Source organism: Ranitomeya imitator, chromosome 1 (assembly GCF_032444005.1).
Source record: "Ranitomeya imitator isolate aRanImi1 chromosome 1, aRanImi1.pri, whole genome shotgun sequence".
NCBI lineage: Eukaryota > Metazoa > Chordata > Amphibia > Anura > Dendrobatidae > Ranitomeya > Ranitomeya imitator.
Window position 1 is genome coordinate 903,870,227 of NC_091282.1, and position 14,468 is coordinate 903,884,694.

At 47.9% G+C, this 14,468-nt stretch overlaps 1 protein-coding gene across 5 annotated transcripts in view; it reads left to right on the forward strand.

Moving 5' to 3' along the window:
- Positions 1 to 1,379: 1,379 nt before the first annotated feature.
- YTHDC1 (YTH N6-methyladenosine RNA binding protein C1) overlaps positions 1,380 to 14,468 on the forward strand; it is a 100,650-nt gene continuing 87,561 nt past the window's right edge. For 2 of the 5 annotated variants that reach the window (XM_069743383.1, XM_069743384.1), the window contains exon 1: positions 1,380 to 1,739. In XM_069743383.1, the coding sequence (XP_069599484.1) occupies positions 1,709 to 1,739 (31 nt within the window). In that variant the 5' untranslated portion in view covers positions 1,380 to 1,708. The remainder of the gene's footprint in view (positions 1,740 to 14,468) is intronic. The other 3 variants (XM_069743386.1, XM_069743385.1, XM_069743387.1) reach the window with 2 other exon arrangements.

Here is a 14,468-nt window from a genome sequence, read left to right on the forward strand (position 1 = left end):
TGTACTGTATGGTGCATGTCGCATGGTGCATGTCGCATGGTGCATGTGCACACAGTCTAGACGAGTCTGGCTCTGCTACATCTGGATTACGACATCCAGATGTAGCAGAGCCTGTAAATGATCGCCGGAGATAACTCTCCAGCGATCACCTACACTACAGCGTTCTCACAATCAGCTGTTTGTGAGAACCAGACTAGTGACCGGAGATAACTCCCGGTCACGTGCACGGAAGTTCTCGCGATAAGTTATCGCGAGAACTGCAGTGGACGAGGGACTTCCGGCGGCGGGACAGATGAGCCGACAGACATGCGTAGTAAGCTGCATGTATGCAGTTTCTACACATGTGACTAATCATTAGATGCGGTTTTACCGGAGCGTCACCGCATTGCAAACAGACATGCTGCGTTCTGAAAAGACGCGCCGCATGTCCGTTTACGCAGATGTGACGCCTGCGTGTTTTACCGCATAGTGGAGACGGGATTTCATGAAATCCCCTCCACTATGCTATAACATCTGGACGCTGCGTGTTTGACACTGCGGCTGTAAGCAGCGTCAAACACGCGTTTCCTGAATGTGGAAACATACCCTAAGGGTATGAGTCCACGGGCCGGTTTACATCCGGATTAGCTGCGGATTGAACGCTGCATACAACCGCAGTGTTCAGATGTTACAGCATAGTGGAGCGGATTTTATGAAATCCCGTCTCCACTATGCGGTAAAACACGCATCCGGCGGCCCTGCGTTTACAGACATGTGGTGCGTCTTTTTAGACCGCAACATGTCTGTTTACCTTGCGATGACGCTCTGTCGCCGCAAGGTAAATCACAGGGTCCTATGTATGGGGTGCGGAGATTCCAGATGTGTGCAATGAACACATCTGGAATCACTGCACGCTCAGAAGGGTGCGGCGCTTTAGGCGGAGCGGGTTTTCCACTCAGTCGAAAGCGCCGTAAATCCAGACAGTGGACACGCACCCTAATAAGTTGTCAGATGTCCACTCAGGTAATAGTAAAGGCTGCAGCCAGTCAGTTGCCACTGATTGGCTGCAAGGATCACCTGACACAACATCACCCTCTGCGACTAGCAGCACAGACATGGAACTATGCAGCAGCGGGAGGTGAGGATACATTGTGGTCTATGTGACTGTCCAATGGTCCACAGACACTTTACAAGGGATTTAGGAACATTTCTTAAACCAGTACGGTTTTGCCACCCAGTAGTTTGCTCTGCAGCGCAGTGAGGGCAGCAGCCATGTTCAGTCAGAAGCATCTACCCGGCTGCCCGCGCGCACACTGATTCATTTCACACACGAGCCAAAAGGCGGGGCGTGATGACGTCACACTTTAGTCAGTGTTCCCGGTGTATGCTGGGAGGTGGGTGTTGTTGTCGCAGGAGGGTACAGCTCTGAGCCGCCATTTTGTGCGTAGAACGGAGTGAGGAGAAGAAAGACCCTGCTGGCCCGAGCTGTAGAGGCCGGCGCTGCACGTTGGAGGTTCCACAGGACCCGCTACGCCATCGGTCTTTATCTCCCGCCGGTCCTAAGGACGGGTTGCTCCCCCACGGGATCTGCTTCGCCACGGCAGGAGAGCGGGGCGCCCGGCGGGGCGGGGGGGACACTGTGACATCCGCCAGCGGCCAAGACTCCAAAGAGGCCCACCACCGAGGCAGGCGGGGGCGGCTGCGGAGAAGGAGGAGATCCGGGCGAAGAATGGAGGCTGAGAGGGGAGAGCAGAGCAAAGGTGAGCGGTGCGGGCAGAGCCGGGCTCCATGGCTGCTGTGATGAGGCGCCCACGCTGCGGGTGTCTGTGGGAGCTCGTGTGTCACCCATCACATATACTGGCCACGTAATATATAGCACAGCCCACGCAGTATATAGCAGCCACGTAATATATAGCACAGCCCACGTAATATATAGCACAGCCCACGTAATATATAGCACAGCCCACGTAATATATAGCACAGCCCACGTAATATATAGCACAGCCCACGTAATATATAGCACAGCCCACGTAATATATAGCACAGCCCACGTAATATATAGCACAGCCCACGTAATATATAGCACAGCCCACGTAATATATAGCACAGCCCACGTAATATATAGCACAGCCCACGTAGTATATAGCACAGCCCACGTAGTATATAGCACAGCCCACGTAGTATATAGCACAGCCCACGTAGTATATAGCACAGCCCACGTAGTATATAGCAGCCCACGTAATGTATAGCACAGCCCACACAGTATAAAACACAGGCCACGCAGTATATAACACTGGCCACGTAATATATAACACAGCCCACACAGTATATAGCAGCCACGTAGTGTATAACATTGCCCACGTAATATATAGCACAGGCCACGTAATATATAGCACAGCCCACACAGTATATAGCAGCCACGTAGTGTATAACACTGCCCACGCAGTATATAGCAGCCACGTAGTGTATAACATTGCCCACGTAATATATAGCACAGCCCACACAGTATATAACACTGGCCACGTAATATATAGCACAGCCCACACAGTATATAGCAGCCACGTAGTGTATAACACTGCCCACGCAGTATATAGCAGCCACGTAGTGTATAACATTGCCCACGTAATATATAGCACAGCCCACTCAGTATAAAACACAGGCGACGCAGTATATAACACTGGCCACGTAATATATAGCACAGCCCACGCAGTATATAGCAGCCACGTAGTGTATAACATTGCCCACGTAATATATAGCACAGGCGACGCAGTATATAACACTGGCCACGTAATATATAGCACAGCCCACGCAGTATATTATTATTATTTATTGTTATAGCGCCATTTATTCCATGGCGCTTTACATGTGAGGAGGGGTATACATAATAAAAACAAGTATAATAATCTTAAACAATCCAAGTCATAACTGATACAGGAGGAGTGAGGACCCTGCCCGCGAAGGCTCACAATCTACAAGTATATAACACTGGCCACGTAATATTAGCACAGCCCACGCAGTATATAACATTGCCCACGTAATATATAGCAGCCCACGCAGTACATAGCAGCCACGTAATATATAGCACAGCCCACGCAGTATATAACATTGCCCACGTAATATATAGCACAGCCCACGCAGTATATAACACTGCCTATGTAGTATATAGCAGCCACACAGTATATAGCAGCCACGTAGTGTATAACACTGCCCACACAGTATAGAACAGTGGCCACGTAATATATAGCACAGCCCACGCAGTATATAGCAGCCACGTAGTGTATAACACTGCCCACGCAGTATGTGGCAGTGTGGGCACCATATCCCTGTTAAAATAAAATAAAAAAATAGTTATATACTCACCCTCCGGCGAAGCTGTGCCGATGCGCGCGATGTTACCGCCAGCTTCCGTTCCCAGTGATGCATTGTGAAATTACCTAGATGACTTAGCGGTCTCGACTAAGCTGCATAGGCAGCATCAATAGTAAAAAGTTGGTCCGGGATGTGGCGACACACTGGCGCTGACTGGAGGGGAGTAGGGAGGGGGCACTGACTGGAGGAGAGTAGGGAGAGGCCAATTCGCGGCTGGACTAAGCCGCTGATTGGTCGCAGCCTGAGGGCCGCGACCAATCAGCGACGTGGGATTTCCGTTACAGACAAACAGACGGAAGTACCCCCTTAGACAATTATATAGATGGTGTAATGATGGCACCCTGCAGGTGTATGTGGAGGAGCTCGTGTCACCCGTCACATGGATATATTTAAAGGGAACCTGTCATCCCCCCCAAGGGCCTATTAAGGTAAAATAGCCACCTTCAGCAGCACTAAAGCTGCATTCTGTGAAGGTGGCTCTTATGTTTATTATCCCTAGGAACGCTGAAATATTGACATTAATAAATTTCCCGCCATACCGCTATTGAGTAAGAGAGGTATATGTTCTCCCCCTGACTCGACCGCCTCGCAGCCGTCCATCATCCCCTGTCTTACCTCCGGGTGCCGCCTCTTCTTTTTCTCGTGATGTCACCGGCACCTGCACTCTGCAATCAGTTCTTGGGCATGCGCCTTGCGCGCACAGCCCGGGAACTTTGATCAAGTGATGTAAGGATATTGCACCTGCGTGTAGCGGAGGGCCCAGATCTCGCCCCGCTGTGTGTAATGATGTATTCACACTGTAGGGGTGAGAATCTGGCGCCTGCGCAGTGGAGCGGGTCACCACGCTCCTCGACAGAAGTGGCAAAATCTTGTGTGCCCTGCAATGTGAATACATCATATCACACAGCGGGGCGGGATCTGGGGCCTCCACTACACGCAGGCACTATCTACTTACATCCTGATGTAAGTTTCCGGGCAGCGCGCATGGCGCATGCCCGAGAACTGATTGCAGAGCGCAGGCGCCGCGGTGACGTCACGAGAAAGTGAGGAGGCAGTGCTCGGAAGCAAGACTGGGGATGATCAACGGCTGAGAGGCGGTTGAGTCAGGGGGAGAAAATATACCTCCCTGACTCAAGGTATGGCGGGAAATTTATAAAACTCATTATTTTAGCGTTCCTAGGGATAATAAACATAAGAGCCACCTTCACAGAATTCAGCCTAAAGGTACCATTACACTTAACGATTTACCAACGATCACGACCAACGATACGACCTGGCCGTGATCGTTGGTAAGTCGTTGTGTGGTCGCTGGAGAGCTGTCACACAGACAGCTCTCCAACGACCAACGATGCCGAAGTCCCCGGGTAACCAGGGTAAACATCGGGTTACTAAGCGCAGGGCCGCGCTTAGTGACCCGATGTTTACTCTGGTTACCATTGTAAATGTAAAAAAAAAAACACTACATACTCACATTCCGGTGTCTGTCACGTCCCCCGGCGTCAGCTTCCCGCACTCACTGTGTCAGCGCCGGCCGTAAAGCAGAGCACAGCGGTGACGTCACTGCTGTGCTTTACGGCCGGCGCTCACAGTCAGTGCGGGAAGCTGAAGGCGGGGGACGTGACAGACACCGGTATGTGAGTATGTACTGTTCTTTTTTTTCTTTTGTGTTTTTTTTTTTTTTAACTTTTACAATGGTAACCAGGGTAAATATCGGGTTACTAATCGCGGCCCTGCGCTTAGTAACCCGATATTTACCCTGGTTACCAGTGAACACATCGCTGGATTGGCGTCACACATGCCGATTCAGCGATGACAGCGGGTGATCAGCGACCAAAAAAAGGTCCTGATCATTACCAGCGACCAACGATCTCCCAGCAGGGGCCTGATCATTGGTCGCTGTCACACAGAACGAGTTCGTTAATGATATCGTTGCTACGTCACAAAAAGCAACGATATCGTTAAAGAAATCGTTGTGTGACGGTACCTTTAGTGCTAGTGAAGGTGGCTCTTTTACTTTAATTGGCCCTGGGAGGGTGACAGGATCTCTTTAAATCTGGTCCACATAAATTACATTCTAGGGTACGGAAAGAGTTAGCAAAGGAAATTGCCGGAATCTACCACTAGCCATAATCTTTAAAAATTCCTGGAAAACGGGAGAAGTCCCAGAATTTTGGAGAAGGGCATATGTGCCTATCTTCAAAAAAGGAATAAAGACGGAGCCAGGAAATTACAGGCCAGTGAGCCTTCTATGCCAGGAAAGATAGATTGCAAGCTTGTGAGCAGGGCCCTCACTCCTCTTGGTATCTATTTTGAACTGTGTTTTTGTTACACTGTAATGCCTATTGTCTGTACAAATCCCCTCTATAATTTGTAAAGCGCTGCGGAATATGTTGGCGCTATATAAATAAAATATTATTATTAAAGATATTTGAACAAATTTTTAAACATGTATGTACATACTTGGATAAGAATACAGTAATCAGAGCGATCATTGGTTTGAAGCAAGCAAGTCATGCCAGACTAATCTACACTGCTATTTCAGAGGATTTTTTTTTATTATTGATCAACAACTATGTTCTCAATCAACCCAAAAGACTCATAAATATCGAAGCTTAATATTTTTGGACGTTGGAGTGGTTTTTTTTTTTTATAGATTTGGATATCTTAGGAGGATATCTGTTTGTGCAGGTAACTATTACTGTGAAGAATTATTAGGCAACTTAATAAAAACCAAATATATTCCCATCTCACTTGTTTATTTTCACCAGGTAAACCAATATAACCGCACAAAATTTAGAAATAAACATTTCTGACATGCAAAAACAAAACAAAAAAAGAGTGACCAATATAGCCACCTTTCTTTATGATGACACTCAACAGCCTTCCATCCATATATTCTGTCAGTGTCAGTTGCTTGATCTGTTTACCATCAACATTGCGTACAGCAGCCACCACAGCCTCCCAGACACTGTTCTGAGAGGTGTACTGTTTTCCCTCCCTGTAGATCTCACATTTTATGAGGGACCACAGGTTCTCTATGGAGTTCAGATCAGGTGAACAAGGGGGCCATGTCATTATTTTTTCTTCTTTGAGATCTTTACTGGCCAGCCACGCTGTGGAGTAGTTGGAGGCATGTGATGGAGCATTGTCCTGCATGAAAATCATGTTTTCTCTAGTAACCACCACGACAGCACACCTGGAGGATGTTACCCCTTTCCTAATAGGGACAGGAAATGACAAGAGGTTAAATAACCCCTCCCTCATCCTCCCCCTCAGTGTTTTTTCCTGTCCCTACTAGGGATGAAGAGGTCATCCCAGGTGTACTGTGTCGGCAGCGGTCACCAGGGGGGAAAGAGATTTTTATGCTGGGGAGGCTAAGAAAAGAAAGCTTAATCCAGAGGAAGAAAGGCATGAGGAATCTCAGGGGGAGATGCCGGATGTACCTCCAGAGGAAGGTGAAATATCCTTAGACTCAGAGGCTTCTCAGCAGGAGAGATACTACTTCTCCAGTGACATAGAAGAACTCCTCACAGCAGTGAGGAAGACTATGGAGATTGAAGAAGAGAAGACGGCTCAGTCAGTACAAGATGAGATGTTCGAAGGTCTTCGTTCTAAGAAGAAACAGGTATTTCCCATTCACAAAAATATCTGTGATTTAGTTCTAGAAGAATGGGAAACTCCGGAAAAGAGTTTGACCACCCCAGCAGAAATTAAGGATCGGTTTCCGGTAGATGATGAAACTGCTTCATGCTGGTCGAAGATTCCTAAGGTGGAAATCCAGATCGCTAGGGTAGCTAAGAACATAGTAACATAGTTAGTAAGGCCGAAAAAAGACATTTGTCCATCCAGTTCAGCCTATATTCCATCATAATAAATACCCAGATCTACGTCCTTCTACAGAACCTAATAATTGTATGATACAATATTGTTCTGCTCCAGGAAGACATCCAGGCCTCTCTTGAACCCCTCGACTGAGTTCGCCATCACCACCTCCTCAGGCAAGCAATTCCAGATTCTCACTGCCCTAACAGTAAAGAATCCTCTTCTATGTTGGTGGAAAAACCTTCTCTCCTCCAGACGCAAAGAATGCCCCCTTGTGCCCGTCACCTTCCTTGGTATAAACAGATCCTCAGCGAGATATTTGTAGTGTCCCCTTATATACTTATACATGGTTATTAGATCGCCCCTCAGTCGTCTTTTTTCTAGACTAAATAATCCTAATTTCGCTAATCTATCTGGGTATTGTAGTTCTCCCATCCCCCTTTATTAATTTTGTTGCCCTCCTTTGTACTCTCTCTAGTTCCATTATATCCTTCCTGAGCACCGGTGCCCAAAACTGGACACAGTACTCCATGTGCGGTCTAACTAGGGATTTGTACAGAGGCAGTATAATGCTCTCATCATGTGTATCCAGACCTCTTTTAATGCACCCCATGATCCTGTTTGCCTTGGCAGCTGCTGCCTGGCACTGGCTGCTCCAGGTAAGTTTATCATTAACTAGGATCCCCAAGTCCTTCTCCCTGTCAGATTTACCCAGTGGTTTCCCGTTCAGTGTGTAATGGTGATATTGATTCCCTCTTCCCATGTGTATAACCTTACATTTATCATTGTTAAACCTCATCTGCCACCTTTCAGCCCAAGTTTCCAACTTATCCAGATCCATCTGTAGCAGAATACTATCTTCTCTTGTATTAACTGCTTTACATAGTTTTGTATCATCTGCAAATATCAATATTTTACTGTGTAAACCTTCTACCAGATCATTAATGAATATGTTGAAGAGAACAGGTCCCAATACTGACCCCTGCGGTACCCCACTGGTCACAGCGACCCAGTTAGAGACTATACCATTTATAACCACCCTCTGCTTTCTATCACTAAGCCAGTTACTAACCCATTTACACACATTTTCCCCCAGACCAAGCATTCTCATTTTGTGTACCAACCTCTTGTGCGGCACGGTATCAAACGCTTTGGAAAAATCGAGATATACCACGTCCAATGACTCACCGTGGTCCAGTCTATAGCTTACCTCTTCATAAAAACTGATTAGATTGGTTTGACAGGAGCGATTTCTCATAAACCCATGCTGATATGGAGTTAAACAGTTATTCTCATTGAGATAATCCAGAATAACATCCCTCAGAAACCCTTCAAATATTTTACCAACAATAGAGGTTAGACTTACTGGCCTATAATTTCCAGGTTCACTTTTAGAGCCCTTTTTGAATATTGGCACCACATTTGCTATGCGCCAGTCCTGCGGAACAGACCCTGTCGCTATAGAGTCATAGAAAACCACGCTACCATTTGAAGGTGCCTCCCAGTTGAAGGACCCTCTGGAGCGTAAGATGGACGGGCTACTAAGAAAGTCATGGGAGACGTCAGCATCCTTACTTAACATCAATCTACCTGTGTGGCTAGATCAATGCACCGCTGGCTGGGTCCACTAGAAGAACACCTGTCTTCAGGCACTCCCAGAGAGGAGATCCTAGCCTCTCTACCTATCTTCCAGAAAGCGACAGGATTTCTAGCGGATGCCTCGGCTGAGTCCGTGAGGGTGGCAGCAAGGTCATCAGGGTTGTCAAATTCCGTAAGACGAGCACTCTGGCTGAAATCCTGGTCTGGGGACATGACCTCGAAGATGAGGCTCTGTTCTATTCCTTTTAAAGGGAATTATATGTTTGGGCCTGCCCTGGATGATCTACTGGAGAAGGCTTCAAACAAAAAGACGACATTGCCAGAACCTAGAAACCCTAGGAAAAGACCCTCTCGCTCTCAACAAGAGCATACTCCTCAATACAGAGGCAAGGGTAAGTCGGGGCGTTGGAGCTACCCAAAAGGAGGGAGGGACAGAAATCTTTCTTTATTCGGATTCCCATGACAGCACTACGAGAGAGGGGATCCGCCCTTCAGGAACAGGAAACCTACAGATACAAAAGGGCGGTACCTCTCCCTATGCATCAGTTGGTTTCGATCCTACAGATGAATCTCGTAATGGATCCCAGGCCGGACCGAATCAGGTAGCGGGGGGGGGTCTCCTACCTCGGCCGGTGCGGAAGCCCCTGGAAGACGTCACGGTGGTCCTGGCTGGACTGCACGTCAGTGACGTAGACAGCAGGGAGCAGAGTCCGGAGGATTCCTGATCTCCTTCAGCGCCGGTAAGTATAGCGCTCCTTCGGTTCATATGGTGGTGCAGCGCGGTGGTGAGGTAGCGGTGCCAGGAGGGGAACGCTATCCGGAGCGCTGCTGCGTGCTCTTCGGCGTCCTGCATCGCTCTCAGCGTTAGCTGGAGCGTTTCCGGGTGCAGTGACGTCGAGGGGGCTGAGTCAGCGGGGGCTGAGTCAGCAGGCGCTTCCGGGTCACTGGGGAACTGCGCATGCGCAGTTCATCCAAGATGGCGGCGCCCATCGATCCTGAACGCCGGACTCCTCACACACTGCGCTGACCCCCCAGCTGTAGCCTCATCAGCAGGAACCAATGAGAGTGGCGCCAGGCAGCCTGCTGACCGGATCTGAGGGGGATTTAAGCAGGAGCTGGATTTAGAGCTCTGCCTTTGGTCACATCCACATCATGGAGAGTGATGGTGAGCGGCAGCTTCACCTGTCGGAGGAGGTGCGACAAAAGCCCACGGAGAAGGAGCATGCCAGGAGTGACCAGTCCAGCCGTAAAAGCTCGTCCAAGCAGGGATCTAGAGCATCGACTGGCAAAGAACCCCCTCGTGTTCCGGTACCTTTGTTGGCGTACACTGGTAAGAGATCTACGTGAATGCTCACTCAGTGACGCGGGCCCCTTATACTTTGTCATTCTAGGGGAAGAAAAGTGCAAAGTCGAAACATAAGGAGTGTGCCCTGTGTGAAGTCCCGTTACCAGATGCTTATACTAAAAAATTATGCGCCTCCTGTATACAACAGACGGTGAGGTCTACAGGAGTGGAGGGGTTGAGTGACATCAGGCTAGATAGATGGTATCACCCTTATTGTCCTCCCCTAGGTAGCGGAAGAATCTGCTTCTACAGCTAATCTACGTGAGATGATCCGTACAGAAGTAAGGGAATCCCTGCGGTCTATGTCCCAGGCGGGAAGTTCAAAACAGAGAGCCTCGGTGATCTTTGATTCGTCAGAGGAAGATAAAGAGGAAGGTTCTTATGGCTCAAATCTCTCTTCCTCGTCATCAGAAGAGGAATCTGGCCGATTCTGTCTGCCTCTGGACCGGGTGGATAAATTAGTTAAGTCGGTCAGAGGTACGATGGGCCTAGAAGAACCTAAGACTCAGCTTTCCCGTCAGGAGCTAATGTTCAGTGGCTTGGAACACAAGAAGCGTAGATCCTTCCCGGTGAATGATAAAATTCAAGACCTGATTCTCCGAGAATGGAAGAAACCGGAGAAGAAAGGCTCATTACCACCAGCTTTAAAACGCAGGTATCCCTTTGAGGATACGACTGTGGATACCTGGGACAAGGCCCCTAAATTAGATGCCGCGGTGGCAAAGGCATCAAAGAGAGCCGCATTACCTTTCGAGGACATGGGATCCCTTAAAGACCCTCTTGACAGGAAGGCGGATACCTTCCTTAAAGGTACTTGGGAGATGGCAGCCGGATCCTTGAGACCGGCAGTGGCTGCGACTTGTACAGCCAGATCCCTTATGGTCTGGCTGGAACAGTTGGAATCCCAGCTTAAAGAAGGCGCTTCCAGAAGTTCTATTCTAAGTGCGCTTCCGGTGATTCAAGATGCTGCGGCTTTCCTGTCGGACGCGTCGGTCGATTCGGTCAGAATGGCGGCCAGAGCAGCAGGACTCTCCAACGCGGCTCGTAGAGCCCTGTGGTTGAAATGTTGGTCGGGTGACATTCAATCAAGGTCCAAATTATGCGCTATTCCATGCAAAGGGGAATATCTCTTTGGGCCACCCTTGGATGAGCTGCTTGAAAAGGCTGGAGATGACAAGAAAAAATTCCCTAGTTTATCATCAGCCTCTTATCGGCGTCCATTCAACAGGAGGAGATTTGGTCGCGGAAGGAAGCGCGCATCCTCGCCCTCTAGAGAGAATTTTAGATGGGAGGATAGACGCAGGAGAGGTACGGGTTACATGTTCCGCCGTTCCTCAAAAGAACGTAAGAAACCGGACCAATGACTAGCAATCCCTGTGGGAGGGAGATTGTCAGCCTTCTCTTCCGCATGGACTAACATCTCAAATAGTGACTGGGTCCGAGGTATTATTTCAGAAGGTCTGAATTTGGAATTTATTCACTGGCCTCGGGATAAATTTATGTTAACCCCCTTACGCTCCTCCACTATTGAACAGACGGCTTTAGAGGCAGAAGTTGTGAGTTTATGCCTTAAGAACGTGCTGATTGAGGTCCCAGAGTCAGATAGAGGGAGTGGATTCTACTCTCCTCTATTTCTGATTCAAAAACCAGACAGGTCATTTAGGACTATTATTAACCTTAAATCCCTTAATGAATACCTGATTAAGGCCACATTTAAAATGGAGTCAATCAGCTCTGCAATAAAAATGTTGTTCAAACACTGCTTCATGGTAGTTGTGGACTTAAAAGATGCGTATTATCATGTTCCTATCCATGAAAACTTTCAGAGGTTTCTACGTGTGGCGGTGTCTATGGGGGGTATTGTTCGACACTTTCAATTTAGAGCCCTTCCCTTCGGCCTCTCAACGTCTCCCCGAGTATTCACTAAAGTTGTTGCGGAGGTCATGGCGCACTTACGTGAATTTGATATCCTCATAATCCCTTATCTGGATGATTTCCTGATAGTTGGAAACTCGGCAGACCATTGCCTTGCTCAGGTAAAAACAGCTATGTCTAAACTAGAGCATCTGGGCTGCATTATAAACTATGAAAAATCCCGATTACAACCCCTAAAAACCCAGAGATTTCTAGGGCTGCTGTTAGATTCCGAGTCCCAACAATGCCGTCTTCCACCTGATAAACTGCTCCATATCCAACAACAGGTATTCAAAGCAATTAATAAACCAACCATGACTCTTAGACAGACAATGTCTTTATTAGGTTCCCTAACTTCCTGTATTCCCGCCGTCTGTTGGGCACAGTTCCACTCCAGACCTTTACAGTTTGAAGTACTGAATTATGATAGTCTTACAGGGTTCCTTGCAGGGTCAGATGACATTGAGTCCAGAGGTTCTGGCATCTCTTAAATGGTGGCTAGAGGAAGACAATCTGTCAGCAGGAGTTCCCTGGGTGACTCAAGTGACTCGGGTAATTACGACGGACGCCAGCCCCACGGGGTGGGGGGCACACATGGGTGACGTAGTAGTCCAGGGGTTATGGGATCCCCAAACATCAGCCTCTTCCAATCAGAAGGAGTTAATGGCAATTGAATTCTCAATTAAAGAACTCCTCGTATATCTACAGGGTCACCATGTCAAAATCCTCTCCGACAACCAGGTGGCAGTGGCCTATGTGAATCACCAGGGTGGAACACGCTCCAAGTCCCTGATGGAAGTAGCGGATCGCCTGCTCCAGACAGCAGAAAACCATTTTCTATCTTTATCCGCAGTTCACATAAGAGGGAGAGAGAATATAAGAGCAGACTTTCTAAGTCGAAGCACCTTAAAACAAGGAGAATGGTCTCTGAACACAAAGATCTTCAACCGGATTGTCCACATGTGGGGTCATCCAGAAGTGGACTTATTTGCCACCAAGCACAACAGAAAGACGATACATTTCTGTTCCTTAAATCCCAGGGAATATCCACTGGCAGTGGATGCCTTCCTGATCAGATGGGATTTCCGATTGGCATATGCGTTCCCCCCGCTCAATCTATTGCCGCTGGTGGTCAGAAAGATAAGGGAGGATCAAGCGAGAGTCATACTGATCGCTCCGTTCTGGCCCAGAAGAGCTTGGTTTTCCTGGCTCAGGTCCATGTCCGTGAAAGACCCCTGGGTGCTGCCGGACATTCCGGACTTACTTCATCAAGGTCCGATCAACCATCCACAAGTGAAGGGTCTCCATTTGACGGCATGGTTTTTGAGAGGTCATTGTTAAAAAGCAGAGGTTTTTCTCCAAACCTAATTGATACCCTTATGAAGAGTAGGAAAAACATAACAACTAAGATCTACTCTAGAACTTGGAGGAAGTTTCTGGCCTCTTCAAATTTTAATATTGAAGAGGGTATACCAATCAACCAGATTCTAGAATTCCTGCAGAGGGGGCTAGAGCTAAATCTATCCACAAGTACACTAAAAGTACAAGTATCAGCCCTGGGGGCTCTATTTTCTTGTAACATTGCGGGTAATTATTGGGTATTAAGGTTTATCAAAGCATCTAGTAGATCCAGACCTATACACAGGAATAGGTCAATGCCTTGGGATCTCAATCTAGTCCTTTCAGCCTTGACTAAGGAACCATTTGAGCCCTTACATTCAGCCTCACTTAAATTACTATCCTTCAAAACAGCTTTTTTGGTGGCAATTACATCTGCTCGTAGGGTAGGAGACATACAGGCTCTTTCTAGGCTGTCCCCTTATACAGAATTTCTACAGGACAGAGTAGTCCTCAGACCAGATCCAGCTTATTTACCAAAAGTGGCCTCAGATTTTCACAGATCTCAGGAGATAGTGTTACCGTCATTTCTCCCTAATCCTTCTAATTCCAAAGAGGAGTTACTCCATACATTAGATGTTAGATGTCTATTAGAATATATATCAGTCACTGATGCTTGGAAGAGAGAGGATGCGTTGTTTCTATCCTTCCAAGGTCCCAGGAAAGGTCTTAGAGTTTCAAAGTACACGCTAGCGAAGTGGATTAGGGAGGCTATCTCTCTGGCTTATACTGCAGGTGGAGGTCCAGCTCCGCAGAATCTGAGGGCACATTCCACCCGCGCCATGGCTACATCCTGGGCTGAAAGATCTGGAGTGTCGATCGACCAGATATGTAAGGCAGCTACGTGGTCATCCCCTTCCACCTTTTTCAAGCACTATAGGTTGGACTTGGGGTTCTCTTCTGATCTCACCTTCGGGTTAAGGGTGCTACAGGCTATAGTCCCTCCCTAAGGTAGTTTACATCTCTGTAATTCTCTCGTAGTGCTGTCATGGGAATCCGAATAAAGCATTAAGCTACTTACTGGTAGCGGCATTTTTCGGAG